The sequence below is a fragment of the Gobius niger genome (assembly GCF_951799975.1).
Source record: "Gobius niger genome assembly, chromosome: 15".
In the NCBI taxonomy this organism is placed as follows: domain Eukaryota; kingdom Metazoa; phylum Chordata; class Actinopteri; order Gobiiformes; family Gobiidae; genus Gobius; species Gobius niger.
Window position 1 is genome coordinate 14,688,601 of NC_136866.1, and position 13,524 is coordinate 14,702,124.

General features: G+C 40.8%; 1 protein-coding gene across 1 annotated transcript in view; it reads left to right on the forward strand.

Moving 5' to 3' along the window:
- The window catches only part of lama2 (laminin, alpha 2), a 183,564-nt gene that overhangs the window by 121,979 nt on the left and 48,061 nt on the right, over positions 1–13,524 (forward strand). The window contains exons 24-32 of the mRNA XM_079572620.1: positions 2,024–2,160; positions 4,543–4,674; positions 5,183–5,287; positions 6,055–6,198; positions 7,195–7,371; positions 7,854–8,039; positions 8,208–8,326; positions 8,802–8,919; positions 11,331–11,483. Of these exons, the coding sequence (XP_079428746.1) occupies positions 2,024–2,160; positions 4,543–4,674; positions 5,183–5,287; positions 6,055–6,198; positions 7,195–7,371; positions 7,854–8,039; positions 8,208–8,326; positions 8,802–8,919; positions 11,331–11,483 (1,271 nt within the window). The remainder of the gene's footprint in view (positions 1–2,023; positions 2,161–4,542; positions 4,675–5,182; positions 5,288–6,054; positions 6,199–7,194; positions 7,372–7,853; positions 8,040–8,207; positions 8,327–8,801; positions 8,920–11,330; positions 11,484–13,524) is intronic.

Genomic DNA, 13,524 nt, shown 5'->3' on the forward strand with positions numbered 1-13,524 from the left:
AACACAGAGCTCCCGCTGGGCTAAAATAACTTCTGATAGTTACTAAAACATTATTAATGTGATGTGATTTGCCATATCATGTGTTTAAAGCGTATTTTTGCTTTCATCACTGCAGTGCCTGTAATAAGCATAATAAAACCGAGAAGTAATTACCTACTGCAAGAGTGAGCGTAAAATCTTTTTATGCTCAAGTGATATGTAATCACTTTGTAATGTTTGCAGTAAAGGCCGTGTCACTTTGGAAACTCACTGCAGTTGTCAAGTTTCTATTGTTTGTTTTCTTTTGACTCTAACCTCGACTGTCATTCTTTAACAAGTACTGTACAGTCATTTATGTCAGTCTTAAGTATACACTATGGAAAATACTACTGCAATTTTAACTCTAGTACTGGATCTTACATGTACTTCAGGCTCAGAGGCAAAAAGGTTAACTCTCACCTCACAATAAGAGGGCCCAAGGTGCCGTGTGGTGCTCTTCCATGTGCAGTTTTCATGTCAAAATTTGAAAATCTGTGAAAATTAATATTTAGCCTTGTTGGGGAAATGGATCAATAATAAATCAGGCTTGTATTGGTATTAAATATTGAAAAATCCTTCTAGATAAAGTACAGCACTGGAAAAATATTTTTTCTTAGGCGCTATTTTTAGTGGACTAAGTATCGCCACAGTATGAGGAAAGTATATTTTTGAGACAATGGGCTTTGAACATCATAAATCTATGGTGAAACAATAGTCAGTGCAATAGTTAAACACATTTTATAAAAAATAGCCACTATTCCCCCTAAAAGGCTAAAATAATGATTGAGTTTTTGCAATCGCTCCGGCACTAACGCACACAACGCTAAGAATAGCCTTTTCCCACACGTTCCCAGGCAATATATTATTGATGCCAGCTAATATTGACAGCCAGGAACCTCTGAAATAAGTAATAAGACTGTGAGTAATACAGAGCAAAGCAGAGATCACAGAGGGAATTATGGGATGGATTGATCTGAGGCTGTTGTGTGTTAACACTGGGTTAGCTGCTTGTAGGAGGAATATGATGCTAGAGGTGGTTCCCAGAGAGAGTGAATGGGTGAGCTGTGGGTCAGAATATAAATGAGATCCGATGAGGTCTCACAACAACAAACATATGAAATAATGGAGCTCTGAACTGGGGAAATGTCAGGGCAGTGATGCTTTTAGATTTGAAACCGAGCATTGATCACTCTGAATGGAAAATATGTGTTTTTCCTCTGAACTCTTAATACTGTATAATCGAGCACCGATTCCCAATCTGGGGGGAAAGACCTCCTGCAGGAATCACATGATGGAAAAAGGGGTTTTAGAAACAGAACATAGTTGATTTGTGGAGTAGGTGTCTGGCCTGTCTCCATCAGAGGCAAAGAGGGGCTATGGGCAAGTGTTGGATAAGGAGTAATATACTAATAAAAACAAGAGAAGGTTTTTATATAGGATTAACAGAAGATAAACTCCCTGAAAAAGGCACATCGGCAACACATCACAGACGTGAGGAGGCTCTCCGGATGGAAAGTGAATGATTTATTTGTGCATCTTCACATCTTCTGAGTGCTTAACCCCAAGAATGTTTTTATTTCAATGTTCTTGTTTCAAATTTATAAGATTGATTGAGATACCATCTGGATGACTGAGAATTTACACTGTTCTAAAAAGGGAATTTGCTCCCGTTAGATAGATCCCGTTGTAAAGGCAGCAATTTGTACAAATACAGATGCTGTGCATGATCTTTCTCACTGTTGAAAAATAATCCAGCTGTTTTGTGCAGTGTGAAAGTTGTTTTATTATTTTGTGAATGCTACAAATCAGTTGGGTTAATCAGTTAATAGTTTTCTTCTATTGTCACTTTTTGATACAGACACTTCTAAATAAGATCAATATTCAATTCAATCATTGTCAGAGGCATGAAAAATATACATTTGGTTTAAATAGCATGGATCTTTGTCAAACTAGTATCCCAGTGATTGAATGAATTGTGTGTCTGTGTTGTCTTTGTCCACGACAGCATGTGATTGCAGTCGTGTGGGGGACAACTGTGATGCAAACACAGGACAGTGTATCTGCCCCCCCAACACCATGGGAGAGAGGTGTGACCGCTGCGCTCCCAACCACTGGGGCCATGACATCACCACCGGCTGCAAGGTGAGAGGACAACAGATATTTCATCTTAGGTTCCATCACTTTCATCTGGGGGGTCTGGGGGTCACAGGATGATTTCTGATATATGTTGAATTAGGCCAGATATCAAAGTGCAGTATCTAAACTAACTCACTAAACCAGATTTTAAATGTTAACCTCTTACAGGAACAGGCCACCGTTTTTCCATACTATTATGTTCTTACCTGAGCTTAGACGAGTTGATGTGTACCTGTCTGGTCTTTGTGCCTGTGGAAGAGCGTGGTAGCTTCCAACTTCACCCCCGTTTGGAGCTATAGGAATACACTGGGAGAGGCCAAATGCTAACAACATCTTTGATCGTTTTGAGTGACTGAGCGCACCACAAAGACCAGACAGTTACACATCAACTCGTCTAAACTCAGGTAAGAACATATCCCAGTATGGAAAAACGGTGGCCTGTTCCTTTAACCCCCACCTGAACCAAACGCATTTTCTCCTGTTTCGCTTTGAACAAATCTGAACGCTGTGTGTCAAAATAGCAAATGTAGCAGTGTCAAAATAGCAAAAAATAATATATATACAAAAAAAGGGATGAAAAGAGCGACAAAGAATAACAGAGAAGTGACAGAAAAGTGACAAAAGACAAAAACGGCTCAAAAAAGTGACAACGCAAGGAAAAATATCGGTGTAGATGAGTTTTGTAGGTCTTAGCTTTCAAATGAGGCGTTACTCTGGCCTATAGGCTGTGAACTTTCAGATTTGGGTAAAGCTGGAGACTTGGTTAAGAGGTAAATTTATTATATTAGCTTTACAGAAGGGGGTCCCGAGTGATTTTGGGGTTTGTGGCCTGAAAAGTGCGGCAACTCCCGGTCTATAAAAGAACCTAACCTGTACTGAACATGAGGCGGGGCAAAACTTTGAAACATTCAGATGATTTGATTGAAGGTTCTCCCTTTCTTTCAATATGCATAACAAACTCTGTTATCCTCATCTTAATCCACTGCTGTCAACATTCCCGCCCCACTTCCCTCTTCTTTATTGCTTTAATCTTTCTGATAATGCAACTCCTCAAAGTGTTGTTTGGAATCTCCGCGCAGCTACAACTCTCTCTCCTTCCCAATTGCCTGCCAGGCTCCAAAAGCAGTAAACTATTAGGAGCAGACTATTTGCAATTAGAGTGTGGACATAAAAGGCGCTGTAAAGTCGGGCTTTAGCGGCGGATTGATCCAGGAGGAAAGTACGCCGCAACTGATCCAAACACGGGCCAAACAAAGACAAACTGAACGGTACAAAGGACTGCAACGAGAAAGCAGAACTGGCTCGGGAGGAAAGTGCGCCGAGGCAGTCAATAAAACAAGACAATAGCAAATCAATGCAACAAAAGGAGAGAGAATTTGTGCGTGTAATCTCAACGCAATGTGAATAAAATCTAGCCTTGAGGACGTTTGAAAGAAGGAGCGAGTTTTCATAACATTTTTTGGAAAAACGACACAGTCAGAGCGACTTTAGCAAAAAGAATGTAAAATTACCTTGGATGAAATAGCAATTTTTAAACAATTTGCTTCAAACAGATGGCAGTTTAGACTGTTTTGGATGATGATGACAATTAAAGGAACACTGTGGAACATCCCAAATTATACCCATCTACGTCACAAAAACTCCTGACATAAGCAAACATGACAACACTTTTCCTTAATGATTATTAAGGACACATTTTTGCAGTGGGTTATTGTATTATAACATTTGGAAGAAGACGTTTAAACCAGATGTTTAGTCAAAGTAACGCAGCAAATTCTCTGCGGAGGTTGGATGTTTTTGGAGCTATTTTTTTACTATTTCTCCTTCACCCAAACCCAGAGTAACGCCTCCTTTTAAAGCTTCGTGACCTTTTTGTTGCATTGTCACCATGTTTTTGTCACATTTTTTCCCGTGTTTTTGTATTTTTTTTGTTGCTTCATTGCTTTTTTTTTTTTTACACTTTTTTATTGAGTTATTGTTGCTTTTCTGGCACCTTTTTGTTGCTTCTTTGTCGCTTCTTTGTGGCTCTTTTTATGCTTCTTTATCACTTTTCAATCATGTTTTCGTCACTCTTTTGTTGCTTTTTCACATTTTTTTGGGTTTATTTTCATCCTCGTTTTCGTCATTGTTTTGTCATTTTGTTCAAGAAGTTTTTAGATTTGGGAAAAGCCAAACTGGAGAAAATGTGCTGGGTTCAGGTGGAGGTTAAAAGGTTAGATTTAGCTTCATTCTGAACACAACAATTATCTTATTACCTGTACCGACAAATGGATCTTGTGGTCTGTAATCTAAAGTGTTACCAAATGGAGTTTCTTGTTCTTCTTGTTGGCTTCTAACCATTTCTAGTCAGCAGCTTAATTTCATGCATGTTTTTATTTCTTTCTCCAGGAGTGTGGCTGTAACGCGATTGGCTCGGTGACGCAGCAGTGTAACGTGAACACCGGCTGCTGCCAGTGTCGGGAAAACTTCAGAGGAGAGAAGTGCAACGAGTGCCAGATCGGATACAGGGACTTTCCCCAGGTTAACCAAAAGTTAAAGCAATATCTCAGTGAAGTTGGACAATGTGTAAAAGTCCACACAACAAGCTTCTACTTCTAATATTTCCTGTTGAAAGTTTTATTCTCTTCAACTTTCAGGATTGGCCTTTATGATGAAGTTTTCTCACACCAGTACAGTTAGAGGAAGGCACGATTATAAGGGATTTGGTTTGTTCTTAGTTTAGAAACATGAGTCACTGCAGACCGCTAATTGTGGATTTCTTGTGAGTGCTAATTAAAGTGTTTGAAAAGCAGAGAACAGTTTGGCTAATTAAAAATGCTAAAATTGTGTAACAATCGACCACGGCCTTTCTGAAAGTACCTGCCCTTCAGTTCGCTGTTTGACATAAGACATAAGTGTTTGGCACATCTGCGGAGGCTTTAGTGTCGTCTGTGTTTTGGTTTAGTGATGTCAAGCTCCCTGACGTTCTGCTTGTTGAGTGTGTTCAGACGGCGATAACGGACTTGGCTCTTGCTGATTGTCTCTGCAGTGCATCCAGTGCCATTGCAACGTGGCGGGCTCAGACTGCGAGACCTGTGATCTGGAGAGAGGCGTGTGTGGCTGCGCTGATCGCACCGGCAAGTGCAGCTGCAAGGTACTGCTACTACCACCACTACTCACTAATATAAAAAGTCCAATACATCAGTTTGCCTTGTCCTTACTACTGTGCAGAGTTGGTGTATGCACATACCGTTGCTGTGAAAGTAGAAGTGTATTTTGGAGCATGTGGGAGGTCATTGTCCGTCAAACACACAGCAGCTCACTTATTTTTATACGTGGCTGCTTCTTTCTGGGCTATTACTGACAGCTTTGTTCCAACCAAAACCTAAACAAGTCACTTATAATTACAGAATTTAACATCCCAGCGTGTAATTAAACCATGCTTCTAGTTGATTGTCATAGAAACTGACTCGAAAAAAGTCTCCTCTTAGCGGCAGGACTTTGACAGGAGATCACGTTAATTGGGAGATGTTTTGGAGACAGAGCTGAAAGAGTTTTTCTTAGCTCACTCGGGCTGTCCGCTCTCCTCCGATTTCAGACCAGTCGGCTTACAGCTTATTTACGCCGCTCAGACGGTAAACATTTGGTCCGTATCCTGCCCACATACACCGGGTACTCACCGATTTTTCCCATTGTTACTGTGAAAGTGAATCTAGACATGGAGTAAATAGTTCTACAAGTCATTGTGTTAAATGTAGATAATACAGGTGTAGATTAAATTATTATCTTTTGTTCATTTCTATCTGTTTTCTATCTGTGTGATATATTTTATACAGTAATTAAGCCATACTATTTAAATATGTCCATGCCACATTCCTTAAACAGTATTTAGCAGTGACTAACTGTACTGTGGTGTTACAGGTGAACGTAAAGGGAGACCACTGTGACCAGTGCAAAGTGGACACCTTTGGTCTGTCAGTGCAGAACCCTCTGGGATGTAGTAGGTGTTACTGCTATGGCCTGACCCGCACCTGCACAGAGGCTCCGGGGCTCATCCGCATGTGGGTAAGAAAACTATGTGCTGTCAACAACATCCTTCAGCTGTGGTGAGGAGGATCCAGTGTCTCTGATTAAAGGATTTTTTTATATTTTAGTGCATTTTTTTTTTTTTTTTTATCATTATCATTTATTCACGTCAAGCTGTAAAGATCTTTGACATACAAAATGATCAACACTTCTGAACACACTTCTACATGTAAGAGTACCTTCTAATTAAACCTGAAACCTGCTAATACATTTGGCTAAACCACTCCTCTCTACCTTGCGGCTAAGTAGATTTCATCTCTATCTTTTCCACAAAAGACTTTTCCTCCATAAAGGCCTGTAATTCTCCTCACAATGCACCCCATCATCTCCACTGGACCTCTCTGACAGGGAAGGCAATCTCCAGCAGGAATCTATTTGGAAATTGCTCCGCTTTCACCACAAACCGCAGTCAATAATGAGCCCTGATATTATTCAAGTGATATTGAAATATACACAGCACATGAAGAGGGGGAGAAGGCGAGGAAGATGCACATATTCTCCGTCGGTAATATCAAATCATTTTTCAATATGAAGGAGCAGAGGACAAAAACACTTTTCTGCAGTAAAATCTCCTGTACGACTTGAAAGAATAACATGGTTCACTCAACTTAATAACTTTTATGTGTCCTTTGTATGTTAGTTTCAATACAGATCTTAAATGAAGTTGTTTGTTTTTATTGACAAATAATCATGTTATTAACAGTTACTTCTAAAATAAGTCATTAGCACATAAAGCAGAGCATATGGGAGGTTTATATTTATTGCAGTGCAATTGTGTTTTGTTTACATGTATCATTTCAAAGTGTTAATGAATTGAACAAGCCATCTGTTGTTGAATCCAGGGAACTTCCTCCTACACGTCTCTTACAGTATTGTGTGGATGAGGCGGATTAAATTACAGCTCTGTGCCGCTCTGTGTCTGAATCCCCTGTGAATCCGTCTAATTAATCCTCTCCTCGTTGTGTTGTATTACAGCTCACGCTGCGGCCCGAGCAGACGGTGCTCCCCTTGGTGGACAGGTCCAACACTCTGGAGACGAGGAGCGGAGTGAGCTTCCAGCACCCGGAGATCCTGGCCCACTCCGACCAAGTGACCTCTGTGCTGTCTGAGCCCTACTACTGGAAACTCCCAGAGCAGTTCAGAGGCTCCATGGTAACGCTTATGGTTCAATAACACCACTTTGTCATACTATATACCACACAGGGCTATTAGCACACACTTTACTCAATCTTTTTAGTTTATTGGTTTATTTGGTTGAGACAGGGCAAGCCACACCGGATTGTAGCCGTGCTGCCATCTGTTTTTGGAGAGAGCTTTGTTCAGATAAACTGTAAATACAGAAAGTGCTATCAAGTTCTTCCCAACCACTACCAATAGTGCACTCTAAAATTGTGTAAAATATTGTTTTTGAAATGTCCGATGGGACGCCTCCCATGCCACCCCTTTTAAGGTCATATAGGATGTAATAGACTGTGATTTGAAGAAAGTGGTGCTTTACTTTGGGCTACTATTCGAAGGTTCAGCCCCTGGTCATTTAACATGGAAGAAAATCGGTTTAGGCAATCCAACTTTACATAGTTTAGTAACCTACCTCTATCGTCTACCATGAACACATGCTGATTTGCTCGCTGCAGATCACAGCATACGGTGGCCAGCTCAAATATGCTGTTTACTACGAGGCCCGAGACGAGACAGGCCCTTCGTCCTACGAGCCCCAGGTCATTATTAAAGGAGGCCCCAACCACAACATGATCATGGTGAGACACACCCCAGGGCTGCAGATCGGACAGCTCACCCGCCACCAGATTGATATGACCGAGGTATGTAACCAAATGACCAGCACATGTGGCTTTGCGGACATTATTTCAAAATTGTGATGCTGAAGTACCTAAAATAATGTTTTTTTAAGCCTCAATTATGCATGAATTGCCTATTAGGTTAGCGACTGCTGAAATCTAACCATTGTGTGTATGTGTGTGTCTTTGCAGCATGAGTGGAAGTTTGCAGATGGCAAGACCATGACTCGAGAAGACTTCATGGACATTTTGTTCTATGTGGACTACATCCTCATTAAGGCGTCACATGGAAACTTGATGAGACACAGCCGGTAAAGATGCCCTTCTCCGTAACTGTCCAACTCCAAACAGGCTGTACTACGGCGTGGCCAGCATTTAGTCCGCTCATTATGACAGACGTACAAGTCAGGGCTAACTCCACTCCCACTGAGGTTTTCTTACTTTTTTCTTACATCGACTTTTTTCAATTAGGGAAATACTTTATCATTACTCACGGTCTGGGCGAACTCTCTTTAATGTTTGTAGTGAGGGGGGATTTGGTTGAGAGTGATGTAACAAATAGCAGAAGGCAACAGGAGCTTGTATTACTATAGAGATTATTCAGTACTTTTGTATAGAAACACTCAAAAGCAGCCGCATCCAAACAGTTTTTTTCTTGAGGGCCAAACTTGAATCTATCAGCAGTGAGACGTCCCAACTCTCTCGATTACCCAGCGCACCACTGTTGTGATGCCATCTGAACCTCACAATGTAACAAACATCATATTTTTCTTGTTTTTCCCCCAGTATTTCAGAGATCACTCTCACTGTGGCAGAGGAAGGTTGGCCCACTAAAGAGAGTGAGGAAGCTCATCAGATTGAGAAGTGTGACTGTCCCCAGGGGTACTCTGGACTGTCCTGTGAGGTATGTGCAAAACAGCAGGCGCAAGGCATAGGTTATTGATGGTGCTTATGCTCTGGCAGATAGAGATATTTAAAAATGAAGCCAAATCAAACAGAATCATAGATAGAAGACATTGAAAATACTACTTTCAGTGGCTTTACACAGTGCAAAATGACTGTAAACTTCGAGGTCACAGGCTGGGATTTCAACCATATTCCAGCCGTTTCCAATTTACATTTCATGGTGACTCTTAAGCCTCTTCCTCACTCCTCGGTTTGTCTTTTCATTATTGTATATTTTTCTACTCTTTGCTTTCTTCGCGGGGATTAGGCCGCACTCATCGTCTCCTTCACTGACTTCTGATTTTGTCGAAGCAATTGACTTTCAGCGCGTCCGTCTTTTAAGCCACCGGGAGAGTGAAGTGACTCAATCTTCAAGTTTAATGAGGATTTCCCAGAAACGCCTTACCGTACAATGCTGTGGCAACGGTTCTCCCATGTTTTTGCCACATGGAAACAGCAGAGCGTCAAGTGGATGTAATTGTGTGAATTTAAAGCAGTGAAATACGAACAAGTTGTAAGTAAAAGTAACCGTTTCGGTAGATTTTTAAGGTTGAGCTTTGGGCTTTGATTGACAGGTCTAGGAGAACTGTGGAGGCTCGCACCGGGAGAGTGGAGTTTCCCGCCTTTTCAGGAACATGCTCTGTAGGAGACACCTCACCAGCCAAGGATTCTCTCTGGTCTCGTGGGTAACAGTGTAAATGGGGAGGAGTGAGGAATAGATGTGTATTTTTAATGTGATGTCAAGTGAATGTATGTGTAGAAGCCCGATGAGATGCAAATATATCCATGACTCAGTCCAGTTCACAAGTTTGAAACCTCTACTCTGGTTTTGTTGCTGTGCACTAAACAGTTGAAACTGGTATTACAATGCACAGTATTTCCTTAGCACCGTCATCTGTCTGGAATGGTTCCTGTTTAAGTGTTTGTTGTTGCCGGTGATGTAAAAATCCGCCCACTCACGGCAAAGCCACCACGGGATTGGTCCGAAACACAGTGGCTGTGAGTCTTTCACATGAGTTTGTGAGATCCCAAATCTTGCAGTGTAAGGTTACTCGCAGAAGGCCGTCATTCACGTCTGTAGCATTGTCACCCATCAAACGTACTTAAAATAAGAATTTGTGTAGAAACATTTTAAGACGAGCTCATCAGAGGGCAAAACAGTAGCTCAACTTGATTGGTCCGGGTCGCGCGGGGCTCGCCTGACAGATGGCTGGTCTATTTGTAGCAGCATCGTTGTTAATAAAGTATTTTTAAACGGGCGTTTAGTGCAGGCAGAGGGAACAGATGGCTTTTTAAATGGACTCCATTAATTATTACTGAACAGGAGAGAGAGGCGGGCCGAGCTACCTTCATATGTGCCGTCATGGTGGAGCGAGGTGCTGTTCAAAAGTTACTGAGGGGAATAACTCTTAATTATAGGTGAGCAGTGTAGGGAGAACGGGAATCTGTTGTAGCGCAGGACACACCGCACATTCTTTAATATATGAGAGAAATATTTGTTTTTCTGAGTTTAGACTCAAATCAGCTCTCTGAGTTCCTCACAAAGTCATACTTTGCTTTCATTCAAAACAAATGTGGCATTTCTCAGTCATTATTGTCAGAAGTAAGATAAAAACAATTTATCTTAATACATTTCCAATGATTTGGATTTGAAAATTGCATTAATTCTAGAGACAGGTTCACTCTGTAAGATACATCAATGTACCAAATGTTCATTTTAAAAGTGGAGTTTGGTGTCAAAATCAATTTGAAATGTTGATATTTTGACACTGCTATCAGTTATATAGTAATAGAAGAGGTAGAATTGGCAATCATTTTTTAGATTAGATTACAACTATTTTTGCATACTGTAAGACAAACTTTACAAGAAAACCGTACTTGCTTTAATAAAACAGCACTTTAAGAAAAGTGTGCTTGGGTTTTGTAATTATTATAGTCGCAGTTGGCAAACCCCAAAGGGTCCAATGGTTTATGTAAAAAAAGTTTTTTGTCAAATATTGTTCTGTGGTGAAAGTGGTCTATGGTGCTAAGAGAGCGAAATGTTCTGAGGAAGTGAAGAATGGGTGTTTCTGGGAGCACTCAATAAAGTAGCCCGTTTGTTGGGGATAAAGAAACACCCAGCACGCAATGTTTTTAAAGACTTTTTTAATTAATTAGTCCCTTGAAATAAAGGATTTTTAGAGAAAAGGTAAAGAGAGAATATTGACGCAAGAAGAGTGCCTTGTTTTTTGTTATTTCTCTCTCATATGTGTTCATGAACATGTGCTCTAAATTAACAAATAGATCAATAAAATGATTATACGCTAATTGACTAAATCCCTTTTCCTTCTCTAATGTGTCTTATGTCTAGCCCTCTTTCTGTGCTTGCAGGAGTGTGCGGCGGGCTTTTACCGGCTGCGTAGTGGATCGGTGGCGGTCGTCCCGGCCTCGAGAGCACCCACAGCCGCGGGCATGGGCAGCTGTATGCAGTGCCAATGCAGCGGGCACTCCTCCACGTGTGACCCCGACACCTCCATCTGCCAGGTACAGCCCTCTGTCTCTGCCAGTCTGCGTGAGAGTGTTTGGGAGGAGGGAGTGTGGGGGTCCGGCCTCTGGAGACCCCCCTCCAACCATATGTCCAGGAGCGTGTGGAGGAGAGCAGACAGGAAGGCCCCAAACTGTAATTAGCTCTGCAGTAATTAACGAGCCCAGGTCCGCAGTGCTTTTTTTTTTCACTGTGCAATTTCCTCTCCTTTAGACGTGACAGCGTAGCTTAATGGAAGGACCAAGGACCAAGAAGACTCAAACTTTAGAAATCTGTTGCCCAGCGACTTTTCAGCTCGTGGGTTATGGGTCTTGACCAAAGTTAATTTATGTGTTTCTTGATTGACCCCAGCTTCAAGCTTAAGTATACCAATCATAATTTGAGGCTTAAAAATATTCTTAATTGATGTTTTAAAATTTGACTTAATATTTTTAAGAAAAGACGAGGCGCCCTCTGCAGACAGTATTGGAAATGACAGGTTATTAAATGATGAAGTCAATGGCATGCTAGCAAATAAATGGACACCCATAATGACCACACTTTGAGCGCTGAACTGCTCAGAACAGGCTGGTGATGGATTATTGGCTGTAAAAATGTGGAGAACAGTTTTGTATTCCCTCTGTGATGCAATAAAATGCAAGTAATAAACTTGTCTTCAGCAGTAGAAGAAGAAAGGACCAAAGTAAAGGGGATGGGTGGACTACAATGGGCTCTTTCAGATGTGAAATAGAGAGTGTGCGCATGCAGTTTAGATTTTATCTTTCGAACGCTAAAAGGCCACAGCATAAACTCGTATGTCAGATTTGTGCCACTAATAAACTGTTTCTTATGATAATTTAGGTGCAAAATGCTAGTAGTACTTGCTTATTTAGCACCTGGCTTAGTAAAAAATATGAATGACATAGGAAGGCACTGTATGAGCACATGGCTGTTCAATCACAGAGAATAAACTCGGCACTGTCTCTGCTGGCAGAGGGGAGTTAAATGGAGTTAAAATAGAAGCACTGCTAATTTTAACAGCAACTTGTTAGCTGATTAATGCTATACAGAAGCAATGCTAAACATTTATAGTAATTCTCCTTCAAGCTAAACTATTGGCAAGTAACTATTGCGCGTTTGTACTAGTCTCATATTTCCAACAACATCAAGACAAGACACCATGTTAGTTTTGCTTAAACAGTCCTCTGTCTTTCTCATCTTCTTTTCCGTTTGATTTTTCTGCCTTCTAGCAGTTTCTTCCACACTCCAATCCCATCTCGCTGGGCATAACGGCATCATTAGCATTTTCTAGCGGAGCGCGCTAAATTGAAAATGCTAAACGAGTTTGTTTCTCTGGTAATTATCGGTAACGAGGAACACAGGAAGTTAATGGAAATGACTTGTCCTCGTTAAGAGCCGCCTTCCCGTAGCACTGATTGAAATTTTTTATTCAGACAACACATAGGACAGGGCCCCGGGGACATTATAGACAAAAGAAATGCATGTACTACGCTGTGCTGTGGGAGTGAGGGGCAGCGTCCGTCATTGTATGTAAACATATTGAAAGGCGAAGTATTGACTAAGTGTTAATATACTATTGATTTTTCTTCTTTATTACGTGTAAATTGAGTAGTGTTTATAACAAGCGTTGCAGCAAAAGATTATTATTCACGAGCAAACTTTCTTGGTAGCCTTGTGATCAAAAGCTGAATTAAATAATGAAAAAACAACAACTTGTATCTTGTATATAAAACAGTAAACTAACTGGTCCCATGATGAAAGTTTAAAATGCAATGAAAATAAATTTGCAGCACAGACTGGATGCACAATGGGCCCATTCTGTTCATGGTTTACAGGTAGTTTACAAAAAATAGTGAAAGCCTTAACGGACTAAGTCTTTGGGAAAAAGATATTTGACTAAATTATAACCTTGCTCTTTCAATCCTTTAATAAAAGAGCACATTTCAAACCATAATGTTTGAAAATTACTTTACCAGTTCCCTTGATATTAAAATCGCTATTGTTTCATCCACCATTCATGTGCCATAAATGAACTCTTTC